At 42.9% G+C, this 17,231-nt stretch overlaps 1 protein-coding gene across 4 annotated transcripts in view; it reads left to right on the plus strand.

Annotated features, from left to right (window-relative positions):
- The window catches only part of MPPED1 (metallophosphoesterase domain containing 1), a 64,482-nt gene extending 53,547 nt beyond the window's left edge, over positions 1 to 10,935 (plus strand). For all 4 annotated transcript variants that reach the window (XM_056482081.1, XM_056482082.1, XM_056482084.1 and 1 more), the window contains 2 exons: positions 3,049 to 3,162; positions 6,647 to 10,935. In XM_056482081.1, coding sequence (XP_056338056.1) covers positions 3,049 to 3,162; positions 6,647 to 6,765 — 233 coding nt within the window. In that variant the 3' untranslated portion in view covers positions 6,766 to 10,935. The remainder of the gene's footprint in view (positions 1 to 3,048; positions 3,163 to 6,646) is intronic.
- The last annotated feature ends 6,296 nt before the right edge of the window (positions 10,936 to 17,231 follow it).

The raw sequence follows: 17,231 nt of genomic DNA on the forward strand, positions 1-17,231 counted from the left end.
ACAATCCAACCTTCAGCTGACTGAAGATTCACTTGAAATCTAATGTTGGAAAGTGGAGAGATTCAACTACCCTGCTACTTTAGCCACCAGGCCTCTCCAGTAGCCTCAGGCATCAGCAGAGGGAGGAGGACCCCTAAAGAGCACTGCAGAGCTGGCACTCAACAGACAGACTTCAGTAACAAATTTAATAGTAGATTTAATAATTGAAAAGTAAATTAATAATTGCAGTAATTCGGAGGAAGGGCCACTCCAGTGATTGTAAGGGAGTAATGTGAATTCTACTCATCTCCATGCCTCAGTATGGTTTTTTTTTTCTTTTAATTCTTTATCATCAACCATCCCCCAAGAATTTCCTTTTTTTTTTTTTTTTTTAGAAGTTCCTGTTTCTTTGTCTCTCTCTTATTGATGCATTAATGGACAGCTCAGGCACAGAACCCTCTGCCTGAGGGCAGGAGCTGTTGGTCTTCCTGAAACCCATGGCAACAAATACAGGACACTTCAAAGGACTTAGCACTCTGCTTAACTTACAGAACCATCTTATTGTGCAGCTCTGTCCACAGACCTTTTGGGAGACAGGATCCTCCTTGACCCTCCCAGCCAATTATTGTAACCAGAAAGCTGATTCCTGTTCTGATCTTGGAACTCAGAACCTCACTGGAATTGTTCCTAATGATCATAAATGGCAATCAGGCCTCTTGCAAATTCTGCTTTGTTTCTTTTTCTGAAGCATAGTTTCCTAAATTCTGTCTATCATTCATTTTTTGTGCTGCTTTCTCATTCCCCCACTTCAAAAGAGTGTGCATCCTCCTGAACTTATTAATACTACATTATTACACAGATTTTAAGTGGTCTGATTTAGATGCAGAAGCACCATTAAGAGTTAATTAACTTTGTTTTTCATTTAGCCATGTAACAAAAATCTCTTCTGTTTTAGAGTAGTGCTTTGGGATGAAACCAGGGCAGGGATTCATGGGAGGTTCACACAGGATGAGAAAAAAAATGGTTAAAACAGTTATTTTTTTGACCATTTTATAAGCAACCTGTTTATTATTATTAAAAAAGATACACAATATATTTCATCTTATGAAACACAGTATTTGTGATTATGGGATCAGTGTTAATGCTCATTTCCATATCAGCATATTTGTGTTTTCTAAAGATCTCCATTTATGATTCTTTCATTTCTCTTCCAAAAGTTCACTTTCTTTTCTTTCTTTTTAATTTAATTTCACCTTTAAGTCTTCATTTGCAGCTGTCTGCTTGATAGTCTGTGACAAAGATTTATACTTTCCTGACAGCTGCAGAAACCTGTTTCAAGTAACCAAACATTAAAAAACCCCTAAGATGAACTCTAATTGTTAGCTAGGTGTAATCAATTATTCTTAGTTTGTGTAGTCAGGTGTACATAATAAGCTGCAAACATATGGGAAGGCTTCAGAAGGGTGATAATGCATGTAAACAAAAACATGTTCAACATAAATAATGCTTAATTTAATGGAGAAGTTAATTTTATGGATTTTTGTTTGTGAAGTTTTTGAAGTGGAAATACTTTTGGCTTTATGTTCACTGCAGACATTTTGACAATTAACTGTTTCAAATCATTGGAGTAATAAAACCTATGGCTATAATATGTTTATTCTGAAAAAAAATAAAATAAAAAAGCATGACCTTATTCCAGAGGAATTGCTGGCCTCATTTTGACATCATAAATACTGTTTTTCTCTGGTGAATTTTGACCTCCCTTTGATGGCACAAGTGAATTCAGCAGGAGTGAGTCTAGCTGTAGTTCAGCAGGGCTTTCTTTTTCTACATCCCCTGACAGGTGTCAAACAGCACCTTCAGGTCTTTGACCACGATCAGAAATTTCCTCTTTTTGTACTTAGGATGCCCCATGCCCAACTTTTTTTCTGAAAATTGAACTTAGCTCTCTGAGTATCTATGAAACAAGTGCAAACTTTTGCCATGTTGGTGAAAACTCACAGTTTACCAAGCCCAGTTTTCAAGCACTGGCAGCTAAAGAGGTATTTCTCAATGTGTGAACCTACCCTGAAGCTAGCAAATCTGAGAGATTTTCCAAGAGCTTGAATACCACCCTTCTGGTCTTTTAAACCAGTTGGTTGGCTGCTTAGCCATGCTTGAGTGGACATCAAAAGTAAATGTATGAAAACCAGGTCCAGGCTCTGTACCTCTGGCTAAAAGCACAATATATTCACACTACTGCAGCAAATCCAAGAGATGCAAAGCTATGACAGGCACACAGTGAAAATATCAGAACAACAAAATAAAAGCAGGAGGATTTTATCTTTTAAGTTTCCAAATTTGAGCCTGATGAAAATGACTGAACAATAGAAAGAAAACAGATTGGTTATTGCAAACACTCCAATACAACATCCTCCTTATACTACTACTTGGAAGGAAACATGAGACTTCAGTTGGCAGTAAACTTCCCCCTGCAGTATTTTTAGACAAAGAGGCAAGTTGATGTAACATTTCTGTCTATTTTCATAAGAAATACATTTTTACACAATTTTTGTGCAAGTAAATGAAGCACTGAAACACATCTACAAAAGGCTTGAGTTTCTCTTCCTATCTGAGATCCATCAGTTTAGGCAAGTGAGGCTTGCTGTGTCATGAAGTGGTTTAACTTGGGGATGTTATTTTTTGGGCATGTAGTGGATTCCTCATCTGAGCTCCACTAAATGTAGGATCCAGTGTAATAACAATATAGTTGTAGTATTGGCAACACAGATTCCATTACATTGGTTCAAGTGTTCAGTCTAAAAATGTATGTCCCAGGACTGGTTTTAAATAGTTAATTTTCTCTTAAATTCTTTAGGGACTCTCTTTGGACTTCCTTCTCTTTACACCTCATACCCTTTAGGAAGAAAACGGGTAAAACCTCTTCTGCTTACCAAGGCAAACACAGTTTTTTGCAATTTCAATACTTTGGCTGTTTGTGAAAAGCCATGAAATCTCAAAAATGCTGTATAACAGCACAATTTTGTGGATTACCTGTCTTCTCTTAAAGCTTTCCTTTCTTTTCCAAAGGTTTTCTAGACTGGGTTCCCAAGAAAATGCAACGGGTAGGATGTGTTGAGCTGCTGAACACAGTCCAGAGACGGATACAGCCAAGGCTTCATGTTTTTGGACATATCCATGAAGGTCAGGACATATTTCTTTATATATCTATACATATTTAGAAACTGCAAACAGAGAAGGCTTAATCAGCATTTTCAAACTTGAATGTCTGAACTGAAGCACTTCTAGAATTCAGATACATATTTAGCTGCATATATAGAGGTGAAATTGGCTGATACCCACATTTCAATACTTGTACTTGAGCTTATCTTTCATTTTCTACATCTATAAAACAGGTTGATTCTTCCTTCACAGGCATGAGTACAGTTAGTTTTAAAAAAAAACCACAAGTCCAGTAGTTACAGAAAGTGACTAAATATTAGGATGAAGGGATGTTTTTTCCTCAGCTGAATCTGTGCTTCACGGTAATTCATGAAAGATCTCCGTGTCTCAGCTTCTGTGTTTGTAAAAGGGTAGGAATGATTTGAGTGTTGCTTCTAAGGCTTGGTCTTCAAGGTTGTACAGTAACAGTTGTCTCTCCCCATCAGTGTGTACATGAAGTTGAAATCAAGAGGGATGTCACCACTGACTCGTGTGCAAGTTCCAAGATATTTATGGATGCATTTAGTTGCTTTGGCAGGGAAAACATTTTGTGCTCAGACAAAGCAAGCGGTTCTATTGACTACATGATGTTTCACTGGGGAAAAAAATGAGCTCCCCTTCACACAAGGCAGTAAATGGTGACAGATATCCACTGCTGAAGTCAGTGACAGCAGGAGTTCATCTCCAGGAAGAGGGACAGGTAGATGCTGTCTGTCCTGGTCACAGAGTAAGGCAGCAAGGCTCCAAGCAGTGCCCCCACCCCGAGCAGAAAGCAGTGGGCTGTGCAGGAGTGAACCATTGGCATGTGAGTGTGCATTATCAGCTGCTCAGTCTTTGGCAGTGTTCACTTGCTGGCAGGAAAAGATACTCCACAACTGCCAGTTTCTGCTTCTGGGACTGCTCCAGCCTTTGCTGTAGGATCTCTGTGGGTCTCACCAGGGTAGAGATGGAAATACTGGAGGAGCTGGCATTCAGACACTTCTGGTTTTGTAAAGAACCCTTCCCAAAATATCCCCCTCTGACTTGCTGCTGGGGGCTTTCACCATGGCACACTAAAAGTGACATTGCTGGTGGTGTAAAATTAATGGATAAGGTGTTCAGATCATTATTTTATAGCTCAAGGATTAGGTCCATTCTCCTCATGTGTCTCATCTGCACTGACCTGTTAATGCCTGGTTAATGTCCAAAATGCTGTTAAATCACAGAGTAAACAAATAATGCTGCTAGAGCAGTCTTTGATATTCCAACCAAGAGAGCTGGAGAATGCAATTCAAACTCATTGTCATTTCAGAAATTGTAAGCCAAGAGGGTTGCAGGGGATATGAGCAAACAGCAAGCCATGAAGCTTGAGGCAGGTAAACAAAATCACATCTGCTAAAACCAAGCCCAACTTTGGCTCTCCAGGGAAGAGAAAGGCACCTCCATAGAATGGTAAATCCTGTGAATTAATGTAGTTGGCACAGTAGGTATCAAAACACAGAAACAAGGTACTCTTCTTGTTAACAATCATAATTTAGAGAAAACAAATGGGGAGCTGCAGAGCCTGTTTTTCAGTGGGATTCTAAATCTCTGCAGAGGAGAATTCCCATTGCAGGCAGCCTGTGCAAACGAAGCTGCACTTTACAGAGAGAATGCATGATTTGAACAGATGAGTTCTTCCTCTGAGTGAGCATAGCTACATCTGCAGCAGTCATTTACTGAACATCTGGGGGGAAGAGGTGCTTATAAGAGATGTTTCTTCCTTATTCCCCCTCTGAACTACCATGTCTGCCAAAAAATACCTGTGCACATGAGCTTGCTGCTGATCCACCCGTGGAAGGGAGAAGCAGCACGGCAGGGGCTGTGGCCAAAATTCTGATTTTCCTATTATAGCCAGTACTCCACTGAGGTCATGGCCAGGGAAACTCTGCTGGCAGTGGGACAGGAGTGAAAGCTGCAGCATTAGGAATCTTCCAGCAAAAGGAGTGTGCTAGCAGGCTGATTCTGTTCTCTCCAAATGTGTAGCTGAGGAGACACAAAGTCCCAGCCGTGGTGCTGACTGTCCTCCGTGCATTTTGTGTTTTCCTCAGAACAGTTGTTCTGTGGCAAACAGAAATGGGTTTAAAGAAATGCCTGTGACAGGAACCTGACAGAGTTTTCTTCCCTCCCTGATCCCTAATTATAGTGTGGTTTTTCCATGGGAGGTGCAGGAGGCCCTGTATTATTCAGGATGTTTTAAGGAACCAAAAAGAAAGGCATTTGGCTACTGTTTCTTTGTTTGCAAATTATGCAACTTTCAGTGCTCTGAAAGACACAAAATTGCATTCAGAAAAACCACAGGGTCCTCAGTACCTGGGATTTAAATAGCTAGAATTCAGTCTGTATATAGCAATGAATGCATTTCCTATTAACTTTATGAAAGGTGAAATTGAATCTTAGAACAAATGCTTTCTACCAGGTGATTTCTCAAAAATAATATATTTCTGATGATGAATACATTTCTTCATATTGATCATACTATTTCAGTGAAAGTTTCCAACATTAAGCTTTTAGCTTTCATGTGATCAAGTTTATGTTTTTTCCTGGTGATTCATTAAAAGACTTTTGACAATGGAGAGTGTGTCTGCCTTTTCATAACACCAAAGCTGTCAAAGGGCTTCATCTTCACTTTCTGAAACAGCAGTTCACTGTACTTCCACAGACATTAGAGCTGGAAATTTGGTTTTCTGCAGATTTAACTCTGGAATTGTTTGCCTCAGGTGTCTAGTCAGACATGAGATGTAGCTGGAGGTTTTTTACCACTGGTGAGGCACAGGGATGTGTGTTCTCTCCTGTGGAAATGTTCTGGTGTTTTAGGGTGTGAATTCACCTTGCCTGTTAGACAATGCATTCAATAATAAACCCATTTTTTCTCATCCTGGGCAGGCATTTTAGTGCCTTTCCAGTTTGGTCAACAAGTTCAAAGCCATAGCAAGAAGAGGTTCCTACTAGGCAAATCCTGCCCAGGTACATGTACTTGCCTCAGTCAAGCAATGCTTTTTCTTCATTGATTGGTTAAAGGATGTTCAACAAAGGGCAGGAAAAAAAAGGTGGGAAGATTAAAATTTCCCAAAGTTTGCTGCACTGAAAACTGCAGTCCTAAACCATCAGGAGCATCCTTTCTAAAACTAAAATGGTTTTAAGAGAAAAATCTCTGCAGAGAAAAGTATCTGTCTTTCTAAGGAGGTTTAGTGAGCTGGCTGCCAGAGATAATAGCCACTAGGTCCTGAGGGCCCATTTTGCTTTTCTTGCACAATTTAAAAAGTTCTGCTGTAGGACAAAGATTGTATTGATTCAGGGAACATTTATGTTTTGCACAAAGAGAATTTTAAAATTCCTTCTGAGTAATAAAAAAATGTGGCACTTATCATTGTGTGATAAAGGTAATTAAAAATAAAGAAGATAATAAGGAATAATGAGAGTAACCAGAATTTTTCTTCCTTTGTAGGTTATGGTGTCATGGCTGATGGAACCACCACCTATGTGAATGCATCTGTGTGCACTGTGAATTACCAGCCACTTAATCCACCTATAGTTATTGACTTACCTACTCCAAGGAACACATGATTATAATGAGGATTTAAAGTTGTACCCAACACATTAGCAACTTTATATTGCTGGCTGAGAATCCCAATAGGGAACCATTCAACAAAAAAAAAGCAAAATCCTTCTTTTTTTCCCTGCTAGTTCTTCACAGATAAATTTAGAGTAACAAAAGTGGACAAGGAACAAAGACATTTTGGTGCCAGAAACAGATTAAAGACTAACATTTCACCATTAAAATGTTTGTGAACACAGAAAAGTGAATGCATTCCACATACATATATATAGATAGATAGATATATATATATATAGATATATATGTATCTATATATATATATATATATCTAGTAGGGGCTTTTGTACATACCGTATACTGGACTTATTAAAAGAACAATGTCTTTCAAAGGAGTGTTTCTTTAAGAAAGTTTGCAGTTTAAACATAAGTGTTTAGACTAGGATTTCCTCATTTCAGATGTTTTCCAGTGAGCTCTTGGTAAAATAAAAATGATGGTAAAGATGCTTTCCCCTAATCAACATGGCAAATGTAAAAGATGGTGCACAAATGACCAGTCACAGGAGGAAAGATATTTCTCCAAGTCCTCCAGGTCTAAGTCTTTGCATCTATTCAAAACCAATGCAATAGAGGCCCTAATTCACTGTACTGAAATGAAGTTTTACTACATCTGGCATTACAGATGGCAAGGGAAATGGTGCATATTGCCAGCATGCTGTAAACAGCTCTACATTCAAGAAGGGAGACTGTGTTAAGTGCAGTATAAACTCAGGAATTTGTAACCTGGCCTCGCCTGTTAAAAAAAAAAAAAAAAAGAAAAAAGGAAAAAAAAAGGAAGGATGACATTTCCCTTAAAAAAATAGAAAAATATAACTGTGTTTTCATATGATAAAACGATATGTGATTGTATTTAAGGAAAAAAGAAAGAGAAGAAACCTGCAAAGAGCCCACCCTGTGATTAATAATGGTATTTTAAATAAAACCCACTGGGATTGTTGGTTTAAAACCTGCTAATGGGACATGCAGCCAATGATGAGATTACTGGTTTGAATTTGGCCCTGGTCAGGAGTTATTAAATGCCATTGTGATCATTTTGTCCTTGGGAAGAAGCAGAGATAGCAAGGGGAAGGCATCAACCCAAGGTGTGGCTGGGCACTGGCTTTTGGGTGACTGTGAGCAATGGGTACACCCCAAAGTGTGCAGAGCAGAGGTCACCTCACTGCTCTTTGCCCACTCATGGACACTGCTGAGACAGGCCCAGCACAAACCCAGCACAAACCCATCTGTTGTGCTGCTTTTGGCACCAGGCAAAGCAGGGGACGTGTCAGGAGCTGGTTGGGGTGGTCCACAGCCACGTGGAGCTCTCCTGCAGTGTCAGCAGAGGCATTGAAGCTGCTGGGATTTCAGCCCTGCCCTAGGCAGAACCTCGAGAATTGATTACGAAGCCACCAAAAAAACCCAGGGCTTCAGACATGTCCTGCAAGAAATGGATTTCTGCCTTGAACTAATAAGCATGTCCTTTTGACTTGATGGAGATAGTTTTTCTGCTGTATTCTGAATGTGGACAACCTGAATTTGGGGCTGACAGCATCTAGACATTAATCTTGTTCACACACATTGGGCAGACCACAGCACTGCCAGCTCAGAGTTGGTTGCAGGTCTGTGCATAGCCCACACCTGCTCACATGCATTGGAGAATTGTGTGTGTTACATGGATGTAAATGTGAGATTTATGTAGCAGCTGCATGTACATTATACACATAAACAATTTGAAATACCTGTGTTGTAAAAGCAGGCCATATGAGCTTCAACTCTGAGCAAGGTGGGCACAAACTCTGCTTTTCACTGGCTTCCCACATGCTGCAGCTCTTCCAGGTGCTGCCTGGAGCCAAGATGTTCAAGCCCAGTAACTGACTCATGCTGTGGACCCACAAGAAGCCACCAGACCCCCAGAAAACATGACAAGTCACAGGTCTGTCATTTCTTGTAATCTGTGGGGTGACCTTGTGTCTAAACTAATGTGCTGCTTTTTTTCCTGAAAACAAAACCCAAAACATTTGGTGATGCCTGCAACTGGTTTTTGGGTGAGTGGTTCACAAGTGCATGAGCAGATTAATTCAGATGGGGCCACTTTTGTCAGAGCTACTGGTGTGGAAATTTCAGGATCAGCCCCTAAATCAGTAAGAACTGAAAATCTTAGTCGAATATGAACTGCTGTCATCATTGGGAAGATGAACAATAGCATGTAGTTAGAATAAAAGTGGCTTAGCTAGTCACAATTCAAGTGGTTTGCAACAAATGTGGCAGGAAATTGGCTGTATGTTAAAGTCTGAAATGTTTACATTTGCTCATGGCACTTAAATGTTAAAGTGAAGGGAAGAGGTCCTTTTATTAGCCTCAGCAAAATTTCTATGTCAACCATAAAATATTCTCTTAAAAATAATTTTTCCTAAGGTATCTTCCAAATACTGTGTATTTTTATGTGGAAAGGATATGAAAGCAACTGTTACTTCAAAATATCATTTAAAGTTCTTGAGGTATGAAAGCTTAAAGATTATTTAATCATTTTGACATAACTTGAGTGTTGTAATTTTTGGTCAAGCATGTTAGACGAATAAAGTCTTAAAAAAAAAAAAAAAAAAGAACAAAAAAACACACAACAAAAAATAAGGTCTCTTAATGTTCAGCACATGTGATCAGCCCTATGTTGGAATGACTGCTGTCTTCTCCAGGGATAGGAGCCAGGCTGTGGGACATCAGCAGAGGGTCCCCCAGCTTCCAGCCACCACATCTCCTGCAGAGGGTAATGAGCTCGAGGTTGGGGTTGCAGAGAGAGGGGAAAACAGCAACCACTGCCTGTAATGGGTGTGTTTTGGTGTGTCTAGGAGGGAGGGAAAATGGTGGTGGGAGGGCTGCAGCACAGCTCTGGAGTGGTCAGGAACTGGGATGCCATCCTTTGGGCATCAGCAGCAGTTGGGAGAAGAGTTCCTGCTCTGAATTTGGTGTAAGGACACATCTTCACAGAGAGGGAGGTTAAGGCTGGGTTAATAGAAATATTTTTATTTTAACTTTGTGGGACAGAATGACCTGAGTTTCTGATCTACCTCAGATAAGGGAGGCCATGAAAAGGAAGATGTCCACACATGCAGCTGGACAGTTATCAGCTCCATTTAAATTTGGGCTGCCCTCTCAAATAATTTCCTGCCCCACCTCCCCATTGCTGACCTTCACTGGTATTTATCCAGATAGCAGTGCTCCTGAAGGAAGGTGTGCTGATGTGTATCACTAATGTGTGCCTTCCCATCACCAGGCAGAATTGTTGGCTGAGATTAATTCTGATTCATTTCAGCAATGAATAGGGGAGATATCACTGCACGTCAATGGGGGAAAAAAAAAAAAAAAAAAAAGAAAAAAGAAAGAAAAAAAGATGACAAGATTATTTTTACCTCCCTCAGTCACATACGGCTGAGGATGTGAAATGTTCCTTGACTAGAAGGAAGGAGCAGGCTGGAACTCAGCACCCACCCAAGCAGCTGCTTTTGGTGCCCCAGGAAGGAACAAAAACCCTGTCTCAGGGTCATGCTGGGGACACAGAAGGTGGGAAGGTGCTCTGGCCTTGCTGCAGGAGGGAGCCAGAGCAGAGGAGAAGTGGTTTGTCTTTTCCAGTCACTGACTGCTGCCAACAGTTAATGCAAATGCTTCAGAGGAAGGAGGAACAAGACATCCCTTAGAAGGCAATTTTTGGAATAATCTGCCCATGGGGATCTTTGCCCCCCTCCCATTTATTGCTGTTTGTGTGAAATTTTCTCTCTTAAAACTCATATTATTGCTTTCTGCTCAAGTAACTCACACAGAGCAAATATAACTGCAAATGGTCTTTCCTTTCAGGTACATTCCTGTCCCTTTCTTGCAAGTCTCTCTGCATCTGTGATTTTAGTGATATTTTGGAACAGGGAGCACCCTGGATGATTATGCACAGTGCATTAGAACAACAGTATTTCGCTTATTCTTGTATGTGTGCTGCTGCTTGGGTTTATTGACTGTCCCTTTGTTCTCTTTTTATGTGAAAAGTGAAAATAGGAGCACTTATACACACCTCTTTTGTGCCATTTGTTATTTTGTATATTGGCCATTATGTTGCTTTTTACTCACTTCATCTAGAAATTAAAATAATTTCCATTCTAGCTAGACTCTATTTCTAACTCCCTTACTTTCCCATCTTGGAAATGCTCCCCTTCTCTCGTTTTGATGTGTCATTTGGGAGTTGGTGAGAGCATCAGTGCCAGAAGAGGACCTCCCCTTCCTTCCTATCTGAGCATTTAGGCACTGGTCTCTGCTACTTCCTCTCCTGACTTTTATCTGATATCTTCATATTTTTAGGACTTTTTGGGATAATAGCACATATTTGTAACCCCCAATGGACCACTGTGGAGAGCTGCCCATGGCACTAGGTTGGTTTTCTCTCCAAGAGGTGAGAACTGATCTGGACTTAGCACAACCATCACCCCATCCTCTCAGGGAGCCTTACCCAGGCTGTGTTCATGGTGGGGATCTTTTTCCCCCACTCTGGCCTGTTTCCCTGGCTTTGGTGGTGGAGGGTACCTCATCTACCACATGTGGGGAGCTGCTGGCTGGGATAAGGAGCTGTGTGATGTTTGCACTGCCTTCATCCTGCTTTTGGGATTTTTTTATTTCTTAGCTGCTGCCCAAATCATGACCCTTTCTTTGCCTGCCATGAATAGCTCTTCCACAAGGGTCTTTATCAAAACCTTCACAATTGTCTACACCAATTACATCAGTGATAGCTCTTCTGGCCAGGACTTTGATGTACAAAAGCTTTCAAATAGATTAAAGGAACGGGCTCTCCTTTTGCACAAATCACTTGGTATTGTTTCCCCCCTCCCAGTGAAGTGTATTCCCTCTGCAGAGCATAATGGACTAAAACTGAGCACAGCAATTAACCTCACCATGTCACTGGGACTGTGCACACTGGTGCTCTTTGCTCCCATCCAGGGCCATGTGAGCCTGGTTAGGGGACAGATGCTTCCTGCTGTGGGACAAGAGCTCATTCTCTCCCTCAGAGCTCTGGTCCTGCCTCTGGATGGCCTTGGGGACAGGGCACAGCCATGGGAAACAACAAGGCAGACAGGCTGGCTGTTTGGGGTACTCTCATTACACTCACCCTGTCGTTCTCTCTGTGTTCTGAATGGGGTGATCAGCTTGAGCAGGGCCAGGTGGGAAAATGCTGGCTAGTACAAACACGTTGCAGCGGCTTATGGTAGAGTGAAGCTTCAAAATCAGAGCAAGGAAAAAGCTTTGCCCAGGCACATGAGCTCCCCAACACCCGGGAAAGGCTGGGGAGAGTTGAAGGTGATGTTAAAGTGCCCCTTCCTCATGCAGTTAGAGCCTGGCTGTGGGGTTAGGGCTAGCCCAGCTCACTGACAAGTGCCAGCTGGGAAAACCAGAAGATACCAAGGTTGGTGGTACAAACCTTTCCACTGGAAAGGTGAGAAGGGGTCTCAAAGGGTGCTGAGGTTCCTTCTCTCAAGGAGTGACCCCTTGTCCATAGGGGAATGGGTCCTGGTGGGGATTTTGCCTGTGGGGGAGTGGGGCTGAAGCTGATGGAGGGGACATGGGGACTCCATCTGTGCAGGGCACAGAGCCAGGTGGCCCCAGTGTTGTGTGCTGTGAACTTCAGAGTCAGCCTTGTCCCTGCTGGGTTTCTGTTTTAGCCTGGTGCTGCTGCTCTGCTGGAACACAAGGGACAGAAAGCAACAAGGTCAGGTCCTGCATGGCCCTGACCTCCAGTGTGCTGAGGAGGCATTTGTGCACACAGAGGTACTCTCCTCTGGGCTGTAGTACCCCACAGTGGCTAATTTCAGGGTCTCCTGCCAACTTTACCTCCCACCATGATGACCTGGGCCAAATTTTCTAGAAATAATGAAATTATGCAGGATAAAGCAGTTTAATACAGGTGATGAAGCCTGTATTTTTATATTTTTCTACTCTTTGCTAAGGCTGTTGCACAGCACAGCTATTCTGGTTGCATCTGTTATGTGATATATTAAAATGCTGCTTCACATGTGCTTCCCATAAGCAGCTCCTGTGCTTCCCATGTGCTTCCCTGCCATTCCTCACACTGGGGAGCCCTGAGAAGCATCTTGCCATGCACACCCCCACTCTGGATATCTCTTTGGGGCTCCCCAAGGGTGATGTATGAGGGTCAGCCCATCCTGGCCTTGTTTTTGAGCCCACAGACAAACCCCAACATCCTCCCCAGCAGCATTAGCTCCAAAGACCTCCAACAAGCCAGGAGTGGTGTAAGAAAAGGAGACAGGTCCTTCTGCTTGGGGTGAGCCTGGGGACAACTCCTGGCACAACCCCACATATCTCCCGTGGGCCAGGAGCTGCATATACCCCACCTGTTCCAGCTGGAATGCAGTGTAAACACAATTATGTTTATTGCTGGTTCACAAAGAAATGAAAGCTCTGAAGAGTTACCTGTCCAGTTCATTTCTGCAGACACCCTTAACAATAATTAATCATATGTATTAACAGGGGGTCAAGAGACTTGTCAAAACTGCAGCTCTCAAGTGGTAAACAGAGCTCATGCAATTAGCAGTCCCCACTCTGAAAACGTCTGGATTGATTCATTGTTCCTTCTAACACCTAAGGAAGTCAGGGAAGTAATAAATCATGAAAATATAGACAAGGCACTCAGCAAACTATGATGAAGACACTTCATCAGCTGCCTGCAGCTCTGCAGTGTGTTTGCACTGGAGTCAACACTGAGCTGGTTGCATGACAGCTGGAACCACCAAGCACTCACAAATGCTGCAATAAACTCAGAAATTTTATGCCTTCTTCTGAGCTAAAAGTAGGGGATTTCTTAACTGCTTTTAATCCAGCTGCTACCAAGTTTATGCCATCCCTTAAAATAAAGGTACAGGAGCTTTTAGTGCACAAATTTTCGTCAGAATAGCAGGGCTTTTTCTGCCCCAAGTCTGCATGGATGGAGGGGAAAGGGTGCAGCTGCATTTGCTGGTCAGGAAAGGGTCCTTCCAACTCTCCATGAACTCAGGATGCCACAGTGCAAGACACCCATCTCTCCTGGATCCTGGACATGCTTTGTTAAAGCAGCCCCTTTTAACTTGCAAAAAAAACCAAAACAAAACCCAAAAACAAAACCAAAAATTTCCTAAAGGAAAAAAGGACAACAATGGCAGAAGAGGAACAGCTCCTCCAAACTTTGAAGCTGGTGTTATCTATTAGCAACAACAAAAGGAGCTCAAAGCTGGGTGATGGAAAGCAAAAAAATGTATGAAAGCAAATTACTTGAATGGGGCTCTCAGAAGTGCTGGTGATGTTTTGTGCTCCCTATTGGCTTTGTTTCTGTTTCTCAGTGAAAAAAGGAGAGCATACTTTAAAGAACAGCCTTATCTTAGTAGTCTCTGCTAGGCATTAACAGTGGTTGTGTTCTGCAGTTGTGATATTGGTCTAAAAATCATCAGGAACTCACAGCCTCCATGTAGAGTCGAAATAGGAAGGTGTTATGTGTGGTTTTTTATTATTTAATAAAGAGAAAATAAAGACTGTTTTTATTCTTTACAAGCTCCTTGTAGTTGTAAGAGGCAGTCACTTCTCCTGACTCCTTGATGATTCCACAGAGGCTTTTCCTTTCCTGTGTACAGGAGCTGTGAAGCTGCTCCCACAAGAGGAGGGTGCTGATACCAGTGGGAGTTACTCTATCAGAAGCCCAGGGTCCATTGAGTCTGGAAACCAGCTGTGAGGAGCTAGAGGACCCAAATCTCTTTTCTCAGAGCACCTCTGTACATAGCCAGTCTAACCTCTTGCTTTAAGCTGTGGAAGCTGCTCAGGGCTGCTCCCGCTGAGCTTTGAGTATCTGCAGAGCTCATCACCCCTCTGGGCATCTGTGCTGGTGTTCAACCACCCTCATGGTGTGAAATTCTCTGTCCTGTGGAATGGGAAGCTCAAGCCCTGCACTCCCAAGGGAAGTCACCTGCCCATGTGGCTGCCATTGGCATCCTTCAGGGTGATGCCCAGAGTGGTGGCCAGTGCCAGGCAGCCACCACATCCATCTGACTGCCCCAGCTTCTCCAAACCTTAATGTACATGGAGAGCCACAGCAAAACCCTGGAGTCTGCCAGTTTTATTTCTGGTGCTCTGATGTCTTCAGTGCAATAGCTTGATTTGCATTGGTTGTTTTAGGAGAGCAAAAAGAAAACCCACTCTGAAGAAGTGAGTGCTGGATGGATTCCCTCTCAATTCAGCGGAAGAATGAGCACTGAGCTCAGTAAAATGAACATCTAAATAAGTATGAGTTAAAAGTATGCTTATATGACCTCACCCCAAGGTTTATGAAACTTTTCAAGACACCTTTACAAGAGAAGCCATGCTCATCTTTGCACTGTGCTCTTTTGTGGCTGGGCTGAAGAATCCAAGAGTGACACCCACTGTGCTGAGCCTTCCCTTTGCTGGGCTGCTTGAGAGCAGCCTCCTTCCCTTGGGAAAGGTTTAGCTGGGATGTGAGACTTCAAGTGCAGGAACTGGAGCTATGGCAAGCAAAAAGATCCATTCATTAGGGAAGGATTTTGCTTTAGAAGTTGTTCAATTGATGATTGATAAGTAAATATGGTGCACAGCCTTCTTACTATTTCCACAAGTGAATTCTAAGGAATTTTGTGTATTGGGACAGTGAAAGGCAGAGAGCATCCCCCTCAACTGGGACCTGGAGGAAGCAGGAAAAGACAAAACCAGGGAGGAAGATTAGCTCATATTGCTTGAAGAACAGGAGGAAAAATATCCTACAAAGGACAGGCTGGCACCAAAATGATGAACTGACAGCAAAACCACAGCACAAAGAACAATACCTCCTGAAAACAGAAGACATTGCTGCACTGACTCATGATCTAGCTTTATAAAATTTACACTCCAAATGGGACTGAGGGAGAGGGATGTCTGCTTGCAGAAAAATTAAGGAAATCAGAAGATGCAAGGACTTGACAGTGAAAACACTGCTTACCTGGGAGGTATAAGTAAAATAATTTTAGCTTTTTTTGGGCAACAAAGAAACTGCATGGTTTGGAAGAACTCCACTCCTGCAGAGGACAGGGCTGTATGGAGCTGCAAGGGGAGGTTTCAATTAACAGAAATGTCTGAAAAGAAGGGACCACCAAACCCTCAGACTGTTCAAATGTTTGGTGTTGGCAACATATAATAGAGACAGAAATTCCTAAATTGATTATGTATCAAGATTAAAAGCCCAGGTAATAAATGCAAGGAATAGAAATTGCCTGTTTAGAACCATGCATTAGAACTAGCTGATATTAATGAAACCTAATAGGATGACACATGACAGGAATGTTGATTAAGTTGTTTATAATCTCTTTAGAAAAGATCAACTGGGCAAAAGGGAAATAAAACTGGCTCACACTATAAAATGTTGATGCTGGCAACTATGAAGTTAGTCAGCTGGAATATTTATTCATCCATTACACCTAAGATGGGTAAAGCTTGTGGTGTCCCTCTAGGTGATACATGCTGCACACCATTACATTCAATTAAATCATAGAATATCCTGGGTTGGAAGGGACTTGCAAGGATCATCAAAGTCCAACTCCTGGCCCTGCACAGGACAAAGACAACCCCAAGAATCCCATCATGAGTGTCAGAGTGTTGTCCAAATGCTTCTTCAGCTTTGGTGCTGTGGCCAGCACCCTGGGCAGCCTGTTCTAGTGCCCAGCCACCCTCTGGGGAAGAAACTTTTCCTATTATCCAACCTAACCCTCCCCTCACACAGCCTCATGCCATTCCCTCGTGTCATTTCTGGTCACCAGTGACCAGAGACCAGTTCCTCATCTCCTGCTTCCCTCCTGAGGAAGCTGCAGACTGTGATGTCTCATCTCAGTCTCCTCCAGATGAACAGACCAAGGTCCACTCCTCCTGAGGCTTCCCCTCCTTCCCCATCCTCATGGCCTCCTTTGGACACTCTCTAACAGCTCAATGTGTTTTTTATGTTTTTTATGTTATGGCACCCAAAACCACACTCAGTATTGCAGGTGAGGCCGCCCCAGCCCAGAGCAGAGCAGGACAATCCCTCCCTGGCCTGGCCGGCCATGCTGGGCCTGTGCCCCAGGACAGGGACAGGGATGTCCCTGCTGTCTCCAGGGCACTGCTGGCTCAGCTGGCACAGCCTGGTGTCCCCAGGACAGGGACAGGGATGTCCCTGCTGTCCCCAGGGCACTGCTGGCTCAGCTGGCACAGCCTGGTGTCCCCAGGTCCCTTCCTGCAGCCTCTCATTCCCACTCTGTCCATAGGGCAGGGCTGCCCCGTGCCAGGGGCAGAATCCAGCCTTGTCTTTGTTAAACTCCACACAGCTGGAGCTTGCCCAGCCCTGTCCTTTATCCAGGGCTCTCTGCAGGGCCCTTCTGCCTTCCAGGGAGCCAACAGCTCCTCC

The sequence above is a fragment of the Oenanthe melanoleuca genome, chromosome 1A (assembly GCF_029582105.1).
Source record: "Oenanthe melanoleuca isolate GR-GAL-2019-014 chromosome 1A, OMel1.0, whole genome shotgun sequence".
Classification (NCBI taxonomy): domain Eukaryota; kingdom Metazoa; phylum Chordata; class Aves; order Passeriformes; family Muscicapidae; genus Oenanthe; species Oenanthe melanoleuca.